A 16,764-nucleotide genomic window follows, 5' to 3' on the forward strand; every position below is an offset into this window, starting at 1 on the left:
CACTGCAGCAGCCACACCTCCCGCCTCAAAGCCAAGTGCTGCTTTTGATCAACGCTGAGAAGCTTTAAAATATAAATAATAGACTCAAGTCATAAGCACAGCGCCCGCATCGTCTTCAGCTAGCTGGGGTAGGCGCTTCAGGAAGTTCAAGGCTCGGCGCGTAGAAGAAACGGCGATCCGATCAAGACACGGCAGCGGGAACCGGCTCGCAAGGTCCGCGTGGACTCGTCCTTCTAGGCCCGCAGCGGCCTCCCTCTAGGCGCAGCCGGCTGGCAGCACTGGTACATGCCCGTCTGATGTCACAATGAGGCGCAGGCTGCGGCCTCTCTCCCGCCCCTTTATGGCGCCTGCTTCCGTTTGGTTACCTAGGAGAAGGATACACACCGCAGCCCAAACTGAAAAGGCCCCGGGGAAAAGGAGAAGGGCCCCGGCTGCAGATCCCGAGTACTAGTTTTGACTTGGCGGCGCCGGCCGGATCTCTTGAGTGAAGGGACGCCGGGGCAAGGGAAGCCGGCACCCTCAAAAGTGCAGGGAGGTCAGGGTGCAGCCCCAGCCGAGACACCCCATCAGTGTCGTCCCCGCGGCCCTCCGAAGGCTGTGATCAACAAGAACCATGAGCCAGAGGCAGGTCCTGCAAGGTAATTTTAAGACTGGGTTTTGTATGTTGGAGTTCCTGAACTACTTGGTTTCTTATAAAAAAATAAAATTAGTAGCCGCTGCAACTCTATGCATGTCTCCTCAGGAGTAAGCCCCATTGAGTTTAATGGTACTTATTCCCAGGCAAGTCTGTAAAGGATTGTAGCCAAAGAGCCTTGTGGTGCTATAAAGACAGTGGGTGGATCCAGACTTAGTCATATTTAGAGTAGACCCATTGAAATCAATGGGACTAAAGTTAGTAAGGTTGTCTGCATTATCAAGTCAGAGTTTCTTTCTTTTCTATTCCCCTCCCCCCCACACACTTTTAAATAACATTTGGCCTGCTGAGGAGATCTGGAGATCTCGAAAGCCTGCACATTTTCTGTGATCTTTTGGTTGGTCTAGTAAAGGTATTACAGTAATATGGATTTTGGAATTTTACTTATGGGCAGCACAGCTGCCTTTACTTTGGTACTTGTCACAATTTCTCATACATGCTCTTCTCTGGGCACCATTCTAAAGTTTTTGACATGAAAGCCTCACTGAAATCCACTCATTCTGTCTTCTTTCTTACTTGCAGTGTTTGAGCAGTATCAAAGAGCCCGAACGCAGTTTGTCCAGACTGTGGCTGAATTGGCTACTAGGCCGCAAAATATTGAGACTCTCCAGAATGCAGGTAAAAATGCAAACAAGTAAACTGTAAACTTTCATTTGTCATACTGGTTGTTTGCAGGCTATTTTCAAGTAATGAAAAAACAGGAGGTGAGGGGATGCAATTCACTACTCAATGATAAGTCTTTCTGCTTCTAGACACTGGAAAGGGGAGTGGGGGAATATAATGTAGATATTAAATGTAAACATACACCTGATAAGGTTTAATTTGGGCTGTTTAGATATTTAAGCTGATAGTCCGAGAAGTAACACATCAACTTTTGGGAGCCCCTACTTAAAACAGCAAAGTAATAATATTTATTTCTCTGCCAATATTAAATTTCAAATTTCAATATTAAACTTCCACACACACAATGTAATTTTTTAAAATATGATTTTTTCCCCCAGCCAAGGAAATGTTATATCTGGAGAAGAAAACATTGATGACCAAATGACATTATTAGGGTTTTTCTTTAATATATATTTATAGCACACAATTACAGTCCAATACTTGGTTATTAAAAATTATAGAAATGCAGGCATGTACTGTGAAAGCAGTGATATCACATTAAGGCAGGGGTTGGCAACCTGATGCCCTCCAGGTATTTTGGGCTATGACTCCCATAATTCCTGGCCATGCTGGCTGGGGCTGATGTGAATTGTAGTATAAAAAAACCCGTAGAGCACCAGCTTGCCTATCCCTGTTTTAAGGCAAGGACAATCCCTTAAAAAAGAACATATGACAAACTAATTAACCAAAATAGAAAATAAGTTTCATATACTCCAAAAGGCAGCTTGATCTCAGATAGTAGGTTTGGGCAGGAAGGCCATAATTTGCACATGCTAAACTTACTTTAGGAGTAGTAGAAAATCCTACAGTGTTAGCAACTGCAGCAAATTTGGTCATGAATATGATAATTTTATTTGCAAAATAGACCAAGCAAGCAAGATGGTACATTTCAGTATCTCCTTCTGCAATCTTTCTCACAATAAGCCCATGTATGGAACAGTTTGCTCAGGGAATGCAGACTCGTCCTCCAGGTTTGTAGTGTAGTGTTAGCTTCTTCACATTCACTCTATCAACACATGGCTTGTTCAAGGCTATTCATCTTTGAACCACTAAAGTGACAATCCTATATATGTAGGGAGTAAATGTAATTGAACTCAGTGAGACTTACTTTTGAGTAGATATGCATAGGATTGCACTATAAATTATATGCTGTTGTTTAAAAAAATGATTTGCTTATTTGTATGAAATTCAGTTTGAGATGCAGAGCCATTTTGCATGTAACAACTATTCATGAATTAATTAATCTCAACCACTTGCATCTTTTGCTTTGTTTCCTGATTACAAAACAAACCCCTATACCTAGGATGTTTGCTACAATGTCTGAACCCAACACTCTGGATGGTTGAGGGACAAATATCTCAGAATTTTAATCTAAGAACAAACCAGGGGTTAAAACAGTGGGTCGTTTGCCCCTCAACAAACCACAGTACTGTCTAGATGCAAACAACCACACCAAACAACCCAGAAAAGGGTGTTGTTTTGTAATCAGAAAACAAAGTGGAAGTGGCAAGCAATCGTGATGCAGTACACTCACTCCCGTGTGGCCCACACAACTCATGGACTGCTTACATGCAAACTGATTCACAGTTGTGTAGCCAACTACACAGACTAATCTGTTATGCTGCCTCTAAATGAAAACCAAGGTTGGAATGAAACTATATAGCACTAAAGAAAAATATCCCAAGCCTGAATTGGCTCTTCTACTAAGAAAATGTATTATTTTTAAAGCATTTATGTCTGGTTTAAAGCATTTATGTCTGGTTTTTTAAAAAGAAAAGAATATAAGCCATTATCCAGTTGACTGTTTACTTACATCACAATAGGATATTTTAAGGAAGTGTTTTATAGTCCTCACTTCCTAATACAAACACATTTGCATCAAAGTTGCTTAGTACGATTGCATTCTGAGAAGAAGTTCTTAAAGTGTGTGTGTGCATGTGTAGCAGTATTTATATTTAAAATAATATAAATCTATAGTGATGAACATAAACAAATTTTCACAAAAATTTGTATACACAGTATTCATTTAAGTTGTTACCGCTTGCCTTGCATGTAGATGTGCATCCATACATGTTCTGTCAGTGGATGTGGAAATCCCAGGATCTCGGTCACTCATCAGATTATTAGCTCAAGAACACTAAAACATTAAGCTTGAAACATACAGGATTTATTTTTCCACAAATGCTTTACACAAAGGGATCGCTGATCGGCACACCAACTCTAGTATCCTCAGACAATTCCTAATGGTTATGATAGAGAAAGAAGTCTGAGGCAGTGACATAGGGTTTGCTAAGTAAGATGTAGGGAGGACAGTAGGGAAAGGTGAGGTGTTTCTTGGAGGCTGAAACGCAGCAGGGATAAGACATTTTTCAATGGCATGGAGTGGACCATGCAAAAGGCAGAGTAGATAGATTTTGAGTTGTAAGTAGGATGTTAGTCTACTGACCCAATTCACATAATTATAAGCTAAACAAGCTATGGTGGCTTGTTTAAGCCTTGGTGTGTGCTAGGCATGATTTGCATAATCATTTGCCCTGCTGCAGCTTGTTGTGCCATCCAATCCCAGGCGGCATGGCTTGTTGGAAGGGTAAATAACCCCAAAATAAGACAATAGGCCATGGGATGATTTGAGAGTTGTTCCCCCTTAGCTAAGCCAAGCTGCCTGGATTTAGATGACATGACAAGCCACACCCTGGAGACTAATTAGGCAAATAGAGCCTGGCAAACACCGTGGCTTGTTTGTTTGTTTATTAATTAAAACATTCGTATCCCGTCCTATATCACAAGGATCTCAGGGTGGTGTACAGATAAAATCATATAAACAATGTAGAACAATAAATATACACAGCTAAAACCAAATCAAACCATTAATAAGCTAAAACCCGTATAGAATTAAAAAACAGTAAAACCAATTAAAACAAGCTTGGTGATGATCGTGTGAACCAGGCCATTGAAATGAATGAGGCTTAAATTAGACTAACATTGGATATATCCCTTTGAGTGAATAAGAAAGTGTTAATAAGACAAAGAGAAATAAAGTCAGAGTAGATATATTAACATGTTTCAGAGGTAGGGGAAAGCAAATGGTTTCATTTCTTGGTTGGCCATATTTCACTTGGGAATTTTCAGGGGCGCCAGTGTCTACATTGAGTCTCAGGGTCTCTCATCCCAAATTCACAATGGGATAAAGCCATGCCAGTCTGCACAGAGTAGAAAACCACCATGTGTACAGCAACTTTCAATTCCATGCGGACCAAGGCTGATATAGGCAGTGTATTAGTTTTAAATGTTTTAATTATTTATTTATTTTATTTATTTATTTATTATACTTATATACCACTCCCATAGCCAGGGCTCTCTGGGCCGTTTACAGAAATTCTAAAATTGAGATAAAAACAAGAATACAAAATTTAAAACTCTAAAACACAGTACATACACACATAGAGCATTAAAAACCAATTAAAAACTAAACATGTGGGTAATTAGGATGTGCCGCCATATGCGGAAAGTCTTAATCTGGCGCCGGAAAGATAGTAGTGTTGGTGCCAGGCGAGCCTCATCAGGGAGATCATTCCACAGTCTGGGGGCCACCACCGAAAAGGCCCTATCCCTCGTTGCCACACTCCGAGCCTCTCTCGGAGTAGGCACCCGGAGGAGGACCTTAGATGTTGAACGTAGTGACCGGGTATATTCACGTCGGGAGAGGCGTTCCGTCAGGTATTGTGGTCCCAAGCCGTGTAAGGCTTTATAGGTCAAAACCAGCACCTTGAATTGGGCTCGGAAACATACAGGCAGCCAGTGCAAGCGGACCAGAACAGGTGTTATATAGTCAAACCTTCTGGTTCCCGAAATCAGTCTGGCTGCTGCATTTTGCACGAGCTATTTTAAAATTATATGTATTTTATGGCATTTGCATGTGTTGTACCCCACCTCGATCCAGAGGGAGAGGCAGGTAACATATTATTATTATTATTATTATTATTATTATTGACCTATGACAGACTGAGCCACATCTAGGAATCCCTGAGGCCTCATGGTGCAGAATGCCATTGCAAAATCAAAATTTTGAGTGGAGGTCAGTGAAGCAGGTGCCTCTCCTTAGATCCTGACTAACTAAAAGAAAGTAAGAAGAGCCATGCTGGATCAGATCAAGAGTCCAGCATTCTCTTCACACAGTGGCCAACCAGTTGCCCATGGGAAAACCACAAGCAGGACATGAGTGCAACAGCACCTTAATACCCATGTTCCCCAACAACTGGTGTACACAGGTGTATTACCTCTGATACTAGAGGTTGCATATAGTCATCAGGACTAGTAGCCATTGATCGTTTTCTCCAGGAATTTGCCCAATCCCTGTTAAAAAGTCTTCCAAATTGCTGGCCATAATTACATCTTGTGGAACTGATTCCATAGTTTAACTATGCGCTGTGTGAATAAATACTTCCATTCATCTTGAATATCCCACCAATCAGCTTCATGGGATGACCCCAGGTTCTAGTATTATGAGAGAGGAGGAAAATGTCTCCCTATCCACTTTCTCTACAGCCTGTGTAATTTTGTACACCTCTATCATTCTCCCCTTGCTCACTTGTTTTCTAAGCTAAACAATCCCAGATGTTTTAACCTTTTCTCAATGAGAAGTTGTTCCAGTCCTTGAACATGTCAGTTTCCCTTTTCTGCATTTCTTCTCAACTCTACAATATTCTTTTAGGTGCAGTGACCAGAACTATACACAATATTCTAAGTGTGGTCTCACCATAGATTTGTATAAAGGGAGTATGATCTTAGTATGCTAAGGAGTATGATAAGGGGAGTAGAGCAAACACAGAGTGAAGCAAGGAAACTGGGAGGCGGAGATGAGGGAGGGGAGCTAGATAAGTGTTGGACATGCCTGGCACAGGAACCGGTAAGAGCCTAGCACAACACCCTCAACAGCTCGGCCACAGGAAGGTAAGCTTAATGCCAGTAGTCCTTAAGTCATATTGCTTACTCCTCCTGTGAAGCCGGGGCTCCCTGGGGGTTTGAGTGACACACAAACATCCGTGGCTCCAAGACTTTCTCTTTATATGAACATAGTTTAATAGAGCATTACATTCAAAATAGCCAGAGAAATTTTCAAACACATAAATATTGTTTTAAGAGCTTTATCTATACACCAGTTGGAAGTGACTCTTGGGCTTGGATTTATGCAGATGTTAGGCTTCAGTCCTGTGTACACAAACTTGAGAGTAAGCTTTGTTGAACTCAGTGGAACTTGCTTCTGAATATATACTGGGAGACATTGGGCCATGGAAGATAAAATGAATGGAGAGAACTATGTATGTTGCCTGGAGCTCCTTGAAGGAAGGAGCAGCGGGATATAAATGTAATAAAGAAACGTGTGTATTGAGTGTATGAGACAAAACTGGCTTAAATCCAGTGTAGTCTTAAAATCATAGGATCATAGAATTGGAAGGAGCCTATAAGGCCATCGAGTCCAACCCCCTGCTCAATGCAGGAATCCACCTTAAAGCATCCCTGATAGATGGCTGTCCAGCTGCCTCTTGAATGCCTCTAGTGTGGGAGAACCCACGACCTCCCTAGGTCATTGGTTCCTTTGTCGTACTGCTCTTACAGTCTGGAAGTTATTCCTGATGTCCAAGCTGGATTCTGGATTCCTGTAACTTGAGCCCATTATTCCGTGTCCTGCTCTCTGATCTCTTGAGAAGAGATCCTGGATAACATCCAAGAGACAACATACCAGTGGTGGTGTGAGGCCAAAGCCAACCATAGATGCGTTCAAAGCCACATATAAATGCTATTCGTGCATGTTCTCCCTCCCGCTTTCTCTTTTTCTCTCCCTCTCTTTCTCCCCCCCTCTCATACACACATATGCACAGACAGACAAAGGAGCAGCTGGGCTCAAACGAAGGTTCTCATTGGGACCAACTGTCTCCAGTTGCGACCCTTCCCCCCCAATTGCTCCCCCAAACTGCAATAAAATTAAATATAAATCTTCCTTTGGCTACGATGGGAAGGTTTTTTCAAGCCTTACTGTTGGGAGGGTGGGTGGGTGGTCTTCTGGACAGAGAGGTCCTTTGGACAAGCTGCTCCCGGTTCCCCACATCTGGTTTATACAGCCGGCTGAAAGCCTCTTTCCTATTTCACATTCAGAACCCACTTATATGGGAATAAGTTGAGTTGAATGCGCTTCCGAGTAAATCCATATATGGGAGAGGTGAGCTCCTGGCAGTCACCCTGTTTTGGAGAGACTTACCATCATCCCAAGAGAACTGAGCTCAGGAGCAACTGATTCATCCAGTAGAAGCTGATTGTGTAGAGTTCTGATTGGATGGCCCTTCTGACAGTCATGAATCTATTTCCTCTTTCCCCCTCCTGGAGCAGTATTTCAAGGTTTGAAAATCTGCCCCAGATTGGCTTTAAGAAGAGGGGCTGAATAAAAATTCAGTCAGAAAAGCAGGCCGGGGAGAGAGCAGGTGAAAGACTGGCAAAAGCATGGCAGAAATCAATGCTGGATATGGATCCAGGCATGTGTGTCATTGTAGGAACAAAGGGAAGGGAAAGCAGAGCTAGTCCCAGAGTAGAAAAAGGCTCCTTTAGATAGCTATATCTGCATGCAGCCTAACTGCTTTGTATTGTGGCATAAAACCCAATTCTAATATAAACTATTTATTTACTTGCTTTAGCATTAATAAGTGGGACCTGCAACAAAATGCTGCATAGGTTGCTTTTGTTCCATGTCCCAGCCAGCCAGCCAGCCAGCAGTACCTTTCTTTACGATACTCCATTCTGTTCCTCCTTCCATTTGGTTTTCCAGTACTTTCCCCCAATAGTCAGTCAGCATTCCACCGGCTACTGAGCATGCTCAGTCCTCATTGAGCTGTGTTTTTTCTTCTTCACTCCTTTAGGGTTTTCCTCCCCTAAATAATTTTTTGTACAAGTGCAACATTGGACTTCTCCCAAGCCTACCTATGCCACCATGATTTTGGCTCTATAAGAATCCAGGCTCCCCTCTGGATTTTTAAAATTATGGGAATGATGTGATGGTGATCAGATACGGGGATCCCAGCACAAGAATACAGCTAATTTTTGTGTGTTGCAACTAGGAGGACATGACTCCATCCCCAGCATTGATGGTGATATTGTGGGGGGAAATATCAGCATATTTATAGTATTCAGAGCAATTCTATTATTTTCAAAATTGCACTGCATATGTAATTGCCTTCTCCGCTACTTTTCTTGGGATGCTAATCTTGGATCCTGCTGTGGATTCTCTCTCCCTCTTCAGTAACAGTTGGCAGTTGCGATAACAGATATATGGTACTAAAAGCATAGTTTAAAAATAGAAACGGCCCAAGTTGCCTCCTGTTGCTGTGCACAGACAGATCTCTGTACTTTTGCAGTAAATGGGAACTCCTACAGAGGCTTCTATGGGCTTTTGGATCCCATGTTATTGAAGGAAGGAGAAGAGTGAAGTATGGTAGTATTATCTTTGTCTTTCAGTCTATCTTTCTGGATGGGAAGTTTGGATAGATAACAACATTAAAAGCAAAATTTGGCTCTCTAAATAAAATACCAGTTAACATGGTGAGATACAATATGGAAATTAAAATAACCCCTGTGCTGCTTTTATCATAGCAATGAAGAGCGCCAGTGTGGTGTAGTGGTTAGAGTGTTGGACTGGGACTTGGGAGATCTGGATTCTATTCCCCACTTGGCCATGAAGCTCACTCGGTGACTTTGGGCCAGCCACCGACTCTCAACCTAACCTACCTCACAGGGTTGTTGTGAGGATAAAACGGAGAGGAGGAAGATCATGTACGTTGCCTTGGGCTCGTTGGAGGAAAGATGGGATATAAATGGAACAAATAAATAAATAAATAAGAGCCACCCTCCCCCCAGTGTTCAGTCTTGGGCTTTGGTAAGTCTCCAGAGGGGCAGCTGTCATCTGTGGCAGAACCACCATGGATAAAAGCCAGTGCTTGAGTTATAGGAGAAAGAGGAGGGGACCCTTAATGAAATCCACATTCCGCTTGCTGTCTGTACTTTCTGCATTTCAATTCCTTCTGACAACACAGTTTATATCTCCCCCTATCCTGCCCAAGCATCTGAATATAAATCTGTCAATTTGAGGTTAACACTTCATGCATCTGATTATGTGGAAAGTGTCCACGTAAGTTTATACCAGAATAAATTTATTCATCTTTAAGGTGCTACAAGACTCTTAGTTGGTTTTGGTTCCACTCCCTGGCTCCCCCAGTTTTTGGCAAATCATGCCAACCAGCCCCCAGCCTTCTAAAAACCAGTAGCTTAAGGGGGGCATCACAAAAGAGTCTGGACCCCCTCCCATAATCTGAACCCTGATAAAATTTGGGATCACTTCTGGTCATTCGGTTTGCCTAAGATTGCCAACAAATGAAGGAAAGAGTACTCAATTTTTTTATTTTGCGACAGTAAAAAAATACATTAGAGATGGTTTCTCCCATCCCAAGCTGCAGTAAAATAAGCCACATTTACCAAACACCTTCATCAGTGCCAGCTCCAGGTTTTGATGCCTCTTGGGCAAGACACTCAAAATGGTGCCCTCTCTTAGTGGATCTACCTCAGGGTGCAGAACCTCAGGGCTTCCAGAAGGCTCTATCCCCTTTCCCTTACTGCTGAATATTTGGTGTTTACCTGGCTTTTGTATATTTCCCCTCATTCTAAAAGGTTGAAATGCCTCTCCTAAGGCCTAGTTATTGGCAATAAAAACTTTAAGCTAAAACATGCTGGTATTTTTGGCCTAGCCCTTTTTTCTCTTTGGTCCTGTGCACCGCTGGAATGACCCCTGACAACATTTCCAAAATCGAATTTGGTCCTTGGACTGAAAGAGATTCAACAACTCTGTTTCAAAGTTGGTATACTGCACCTGACAGATTCACACAGGGTGTCATCAGATGAGTGTTTTATTGCACGCTCGTTGCTGGGCACTCACAGATTTTCGCAGGTCCCTCTCATGACATTGTGTGCGTCCTGCACACCTCCTGCCCCTTCTAGTCTTTACGCAACAAAAAGCACCCCAGAAAGTCTGACTTATTTTTTGAGATGGAACTTGCTGCTATCTCCTGCTCTGTTCAGGAAAAGCAGCGTAATCAAAATAGCCCACTGAATGGGCCACATGCACGTTGTTTACTTCCTCTTTCTTCTCCTCTTGAGAATGAGGAAGTAATGAGGGACAAATGCGCAGGCAAAGAAGTGACAGGAAATGCGATTTCCCCCCATGTTATGACACTCACAGACTCTGCCTTGCAAACAAGCCTAAGTTTTATTTAAACAAAGCCTTTCCAACGAGCTCTCTCAGGCAGTGGCCTCTCTCTCCTCAGGCCAGAAATGGCGGATGTTGCCCTCAACCTCTTCCTGGTTCCTCCCAGAAACTACAACCATCTCAGGCCGAATCCAGTACTTCTGTCATATTTTTACAACCTCTGGTCCACCTTCTCATTGCCACTGTCATCAGCTGCTATTGCCCTTCATCCTCTTCCTCTGGCTCTCTGTCAAGCTTCCTTGCTTGACAGAGAGCCAGCTGAGCAAGTCGGTAGTGGCATCTACTGTTCCTCCTTCACACCACCACTATGGTCTGGGCCAGAGCCGAGCAAGAGGCAGGTGAAGAAACAGGTTGCAATACTGAAGAGGAGGAGCAAGTCCAGGGGGCTCTTGATAGTAGGCCTCGGCTGGGCTGTGGGCCCTTGACAGGGGCCCAACTATGCCTACCCTTGAAGCCGGCCCTAACCTCAGTGTCCTACAACAGGTAAAGGAAATACATGCATCCTTCAAAGCAGCAGCTCCTACTGTGGGAAGGCATTATATAATGGGGCAGTGTGGTAACTTCAGTTTAGGATCACCTTTACCATGATGTCTTCCCAGGTAGTCTCTTTTTTTAGGCTCTTGCAAGTGATACCCCCCTGTCTGACAAAAGATTGCAGATGCTGGGCCCTGAATTCATACTAATGTCTAGACACACAGTGTTGTGGGGTGGGAAGAGAAGGAAAAGCACTTCTGCAGATGAAAATATTGCTAGGATATTGGCAAGTAATTTGCCCATCAAATTTTTATTTCTGCCCGACTGTGATTTATATGCCGAGTCTGTTCTTGTGTTTAATATTTTAGGCATTGCCTTTTAAGAGTGTCTATATTCTTTTGGCAGTTTCAGCTCTGGAGGTTTGGCCTCAATATGCATTATTATAGGCAGCTGGTGGCCAGGCCTCGTGAATAATACTGCTTTAAGTATCTCTTGTGAGCCAGTCAGCACCAATTGCTGGCACATTTCAGGTAGAGCACCCTGGCTTGCATTTCATGTCTCTCAAAACTAACTTTCCCCACTCTGCCCCTCATTCAGTTCTATGGGGATTTCTGAGCCCTTTGCTTCTAGATTCCACAAATGCAACTGGGATTTTATACTCCTGAGAACATAAGATTATATAAGGGCCCTTCAAATTTGATTGAACAAGGGAATGGAAGAGTTTCATCCCTATCCCACCCTTCTACTTTTCTCTTCCCTTCCATCCATCAGCTATGGACCTTATCTAAGACATTGCATGGGCAGGCCCAAGAGTGCTTTTCGAAATCTGTACCCCTCTCCTATCCCATTTCCCCACAAACCAAATATTGTCTGCAGTCCCCGAAGACGTGGTAAGGAATCCTCCCTGAAACCCAGAACCTGCATTTGTGGGTTGGGATGAAGAAAGAGGACACTTTTGCTCCTAAACACCCCAAACCAAGTTCCTCATTTTGGGGGCCCTGCGGGTTTGGTGCCCAAATGCAGCATTTTTATTTTTATTTGTTTAACTTTTCTTCCATAGGTGTAGATGGCAGATGTTTGCTTATGTGGAAGAAAGGAATGACGTACACTCAAGCACATCTTTGGGGTGGGGGCTAAGTCCAGTATCGTAAGGGAGCAGTTTTTGATCCGTCTCAACTGTGCCCCTGAATTGCAGCCCAATTACTTTGTTCCATAGAATTCAATGGGAACCAATGAGTGCCATGCCCACTTCTATCTGCACAGTCAAATGAAGGAAGATTCATTCATCCTCTTGTGGGAGATGTGCATCAGGCTTCTCCAACCTGGTGCACTGCAGAGTTGCAGTCAGACACATCTGGAAAGCGCTAGGTTGGAGAAGCCAGGTATATACATCGTGCTGAGAATTGCTGTTATCCTTGATGACTCTCTTGCTGTCTTCAAATGAGCATTTTGAAATAAGTGGACAAAGGCTCATCTTTCCATTCATAATTCTCTTCTGGTTATGAATTAAGTTTGCCAACTTTTCATTTGTTTTTTTGAAAGAGTTCCTCTGCTTTCAAAGTAGCCTCATACATGCAAATTTAGCAGCTGAAGCTTTTCCTAGAATAGAACTGGGGTAATAAAAAGCAAATAAAACAAATGGGCAACTCTGTTAAGGAGCTCTGATACTCAGAAATGAAATAGGATTTTCCAGCCTCTATGCCAAGAAAAGACTTACGTGCTAAATTTTTCTGTGTTAAGTTGCACTAAAAGATAGAGATGTATTACAGTATTATTTTTAAAAGGTTGATCAATTTATTAATCTCATGCCTATTAGGGAGAATCTTGAGCAAGGAAAAATCTGTCCAAGGAGTATAGAAATCCATTTTGCACATTTTCCTTAGTTGTTTGTGTGTGTGTCATTATTTCAATTTTGTATACTTATTTTTTTAATGTCCACTGTTTTTAACTTTTGTAAACCGCCCAGAGAGCTTTGGCTATGGGGCGGTATATAAATTTAATAAATAAATAAAAATAAGCAAGTGTTCTTAAAGCTTAGAATTGTGTGAGAGATGCAATTATCAATATAGCATGCAGTTGTACTAAACACCAAAAAACAATTTGGCTTCCATGTGCAGATCTCATGCACTTGAAATACCATATGTATGTGAAGGCAATGAACATCAGTGCACATGGAACCAACATAAGAGCATAAGAAGAGCTCTGCTGAATCAGACTAAAGGCCTATCTAGTCCACAGTTTCCCCCCCACAGTGGCCAACCAGATGCAGATGGGAAGCGCGCAAGCAGGACCTGAGTGCAATAGCATCCTCCTGCTCATGGCAGAGAAGAAATCAGTAATCTTAGATTGATTTTGAGCTTTGATATACTGTAGGTTGTGACATCTTCAAGGATCTGGCTATGGCTATTTACTCTGTTTAAGTTTCCTTTATGCAGCTGGAAAAAGCTTGAGACCAATTTGCTTGTTGGGGAGAGAACAGTAATATTATCCAAGCCCAATAACAGTATGTTGATGAAGATTCGTCAAAATTCCTTTGTTCAACTACAGGGAATCAGTGATCAGGTGGGGCCCTGTTATGTGGGTGTAGAAAGTGGGGGAACACACCCCAAACAAACCAAAACAAACAATAGCAATATTAATAATAAAAATAATAGTAACTCAAAGGAAAGTAATAATAAAGACAACAGCAGCAGATCACTACTTAGTTCAAAGGACTAATGCTAATAAACGTTTGTAGCAGTTCGGGCAGTAAAAACAATTAAAAACTCATGTTTAGGAGTGGAACAACCAGAGATGCTTGAGCTAGCAGAGATTCTCCAGTCTCCACTTTGAACACTTTGAAGCTCACTTTGCTTTGCTCCTGTTTTCGTTTGGAATCTTTCTTCTTGTTTCAATGGGAAAAGTGCATATTTCGAATGGGGAAAGTGCACGTATTTCAAAAGCATGTCCTTTCCCCCCATTGACTGAAGTCTGATAATGCATAATTTTTGGAAATTGCACATTTCAAACTGTGCACATTAAAAAGAAATTAACATGTGTTGAACACAATTGCAAGTTTGGAAATGTGCGACATTTCCCCAAAGAATGCGCTTTCCTGTTCACATTTGCTTTCAGGATTGCGAATGGAACAAGTTCTGATTATTTTCAAACAGAAACAAAATGCTTGCACATCCCTGACATATTCCTCGGTGGCTGATAGTTGCTTTGGAGGGAAATCCCCAGGTGGAAAAAATGAAGAATTTCTCTTCAATGCAAATTCCAGTTTCAGAGGAGGGATTTTCCTCAGGACCACAGCAGGGAAGAAAAAGGGTAAATTCTCCTTCCAAGCCCGCTGCAATCCTAATCGCTATCAATTCTCCCTCCAAACTTGCACATGAAATGCAAAGACACAATTAACTATGGTATGTATCTGGCTTGGTGCCAAGATAGTACAATTATTGGCCCTAAGGTCCTTTGTTGGCCCTACTGCGATGGTGTCCAGAAGGCAGGTCTCCAGAGGTTTTAGATCTTATCTTCCCAAACCCCTGCTAGCATGGCCAATGGTCAGGAATGCTGGGAGTTGGAAGTCCACGATATCTGCAGGTCTACTTTCTATAGTATGCTGGTGTGGTTTTGCCTCTAGTCTGCTGCATTCCTGGCCCCTCCCCATTGTTACCAAGGATGAATGAAGAGTGTTGGCACGAACACAGCACCAGATTGCCAGCCTGACTCTACGCCAGCCTTCAGATGTGTTGCAGTTTACCTCTAACCATCTCCTCTGGCATGGCCCATGCTGGTTGGGGATGATGGCAATTGTAGTTCAGCACATCTGGGGGGAAACAGGTTGGGGAAGGCTGCCCTATGCCATGGTCCCCATGGTCCCTTTGTTACTTGTGGCATATGGTTAGCAAACGCCCAGAGAGCTTCGGCTATGGGGCGGCATATAAATTTAATAAATAATAATAATTAATATGCTATCATTTCTCTATTATTTTATTTATTTATTATTTGAAATAGGAATTAAAAGTGAAAGAAAAAGAACACATGGCAGGTTGCATGTAGGATTCAGACTTGTATACCTTCCTCTCACCATGAAAACCACATTATGGGATGACAGCTTTCTTCTGTTCCAGATGCAGCTTACAGGAAGAGATTAGATCTGTCACATCTTTCTAGAAATGAATCACTGGCCATTGAACTGAAAGCAGAATAACATGTGTGTTTGTGTTGAAAAAGTGTTTTTATTGGCTAACATGGAGCTGGAATCTTTGCCGGCTTCGAAGAACTTGGTATAAGTTGTGTTTATTTTTAATGGTTTGTTCAGAGCTATGTGTATTCTGTACTTTTTTAAAAAAAGAAGAAGGAAAAAATACATGCCAAGGTGCTCCATATTTGTCCCAAGAAAAACAGAATCCTGTGACCTATTTAAAATATGCAAATTAAGTATATTTGCATATGTTTTCTTATTTTGTATATCCTAAAGCCCCCCACCCCCATTCTGTTAGTTATGGTGTTAGACTTCTTGTAGGAGTCTTCAGCCATTTTATGGAAGGAGCCATTTTATGAAAAAAATTGTGAGATAAAGGAGACAGCTCCTTCCCTTAATACCTGTAACTTAGTAATGGCAAATTTACCTAAACTAAAAACTTGTTAAGAAAACTTTCTTATGAGTAGGATTGGTTAATTCTTGCTGGGACAGGAAAACAGCCTATAGGGGTAGAGATTCCTCCCACCCCCTGTGCATAAGCCACACTGGGAGAGGGAAACTGTAGCAGGAGCTGAGCCAGGGAGTTTCGGAGGTTGAGCATTAAGGAGCTTGAAAGGGAGCTGTTAACCCAACAAACATCCAGAGGAGACTGAGAGCCTTATATTCACAGAACCAGTGGCTCTTCTTCCTGGTCCTCTGTTGGGTCATTGCTTGCAATTTCTCTCTCCATCCAAGTAGACTGCAGATGATAGACTCCTGGCAGCCAAATGGGTGCTCTCCTGGCAACTCTGTGTTTCCCACTAGGTCCACCACCACCTTCACTATTGAGGGCTAGGAGGCAGAGGGGAAGAACTGGGTATCAAGGCAGGGCTCGGGATGGGTTCAGACGGGTTGTTGGGAGGACCAGGTAAGGCTCTCTGATATGTGACTGTTCAGGCTGCCTTTAGGCTAGTGCTGGTTCCTACTGATCTTCAGTTAGAGAGGGTTCTCCATGGAGTTTCAAGCCTCTTCCTCCAAAGAGATTTCTCCAGGCTCTAGGAGTTTCTGGCTTCTGAGAGATGCCACCACTCCCCACAAGCTTTTTCACAACCATGAGCGCTAGAAACCCATGCATCTGCATGCCTGAGAAGCCACACTCAAGGCTCCTTCAAGGCAAGTATCATCTATTGGGGTTCGGAGCAGGGCAGCCTTAGTGGGGCAGCAGCCTGGCTGAGCTTGACATTAGGAAGCTTAAGAAACCATGTGGAGACTTTTCTTTCCAGAAAGGTGTTTGCTTCAAGCACACCCTGACCTCCCCCCACTCCCCAGCCACTTGTTTTATTGATTATAATTTGGTTGCTTAGCCGTTTTCATATTTATATTTGCGATGATAAAACTGTTGTGTTTATTGGCTTGGTAAAATGTATGTTCCTCCAACAGCCAGAAATGGCTCTCGTGGAACAT

At 42.7% G+C, this 16,764-nt stretch overlaps 1 protein-coding gene across 2 annotated transcripts in view; it reads left to right on the forward strand.

Annotated features, from left to right (window-relative positions):
- The first annotated feature begins 534 nt into the window (after window positions 1-534).
- Window positions 535-16,764, forward strand: part of SPAG6 (sperm associated antigen 6) — a 52,115-nt gene continuing 35,885 nt past the window's right edge. For both annotated transcript variants that reach the window (XM_063127735.1, XM_063127742.1), the window contains exons 1-2: window positions 535-638; window positions 1,217-1,312. In XM_063127735.1, coding sequence (XP_062983805.1) covers window positions 614-638; window positions 1,217-1,312 — 121 coding nt within the window. In that variant the 5' untranslated portion in view covers window positions 535-613. The remainder of the gene's footprint in view (window positions 639-1,216; window positions 1,313-16,764) is intronic.

This window comes from Elgaria multicarinata, chromosome 1, assembly GCF_023053635.1.
Source record: "Elgaria multicarinata webbii isolate HBS135686 ecotype San Diego chromosome 1, rElgMul1.1.pri, whole genome shotgun sequence".
In the NCBI taxonomy this organism is placed as follows: domain Eukaryota; kingdom Metazoa; phylum Chordata; class Lepidosauria; order Squamata; family Anguidae; genus Elgaria; species Elgaria multicarinata.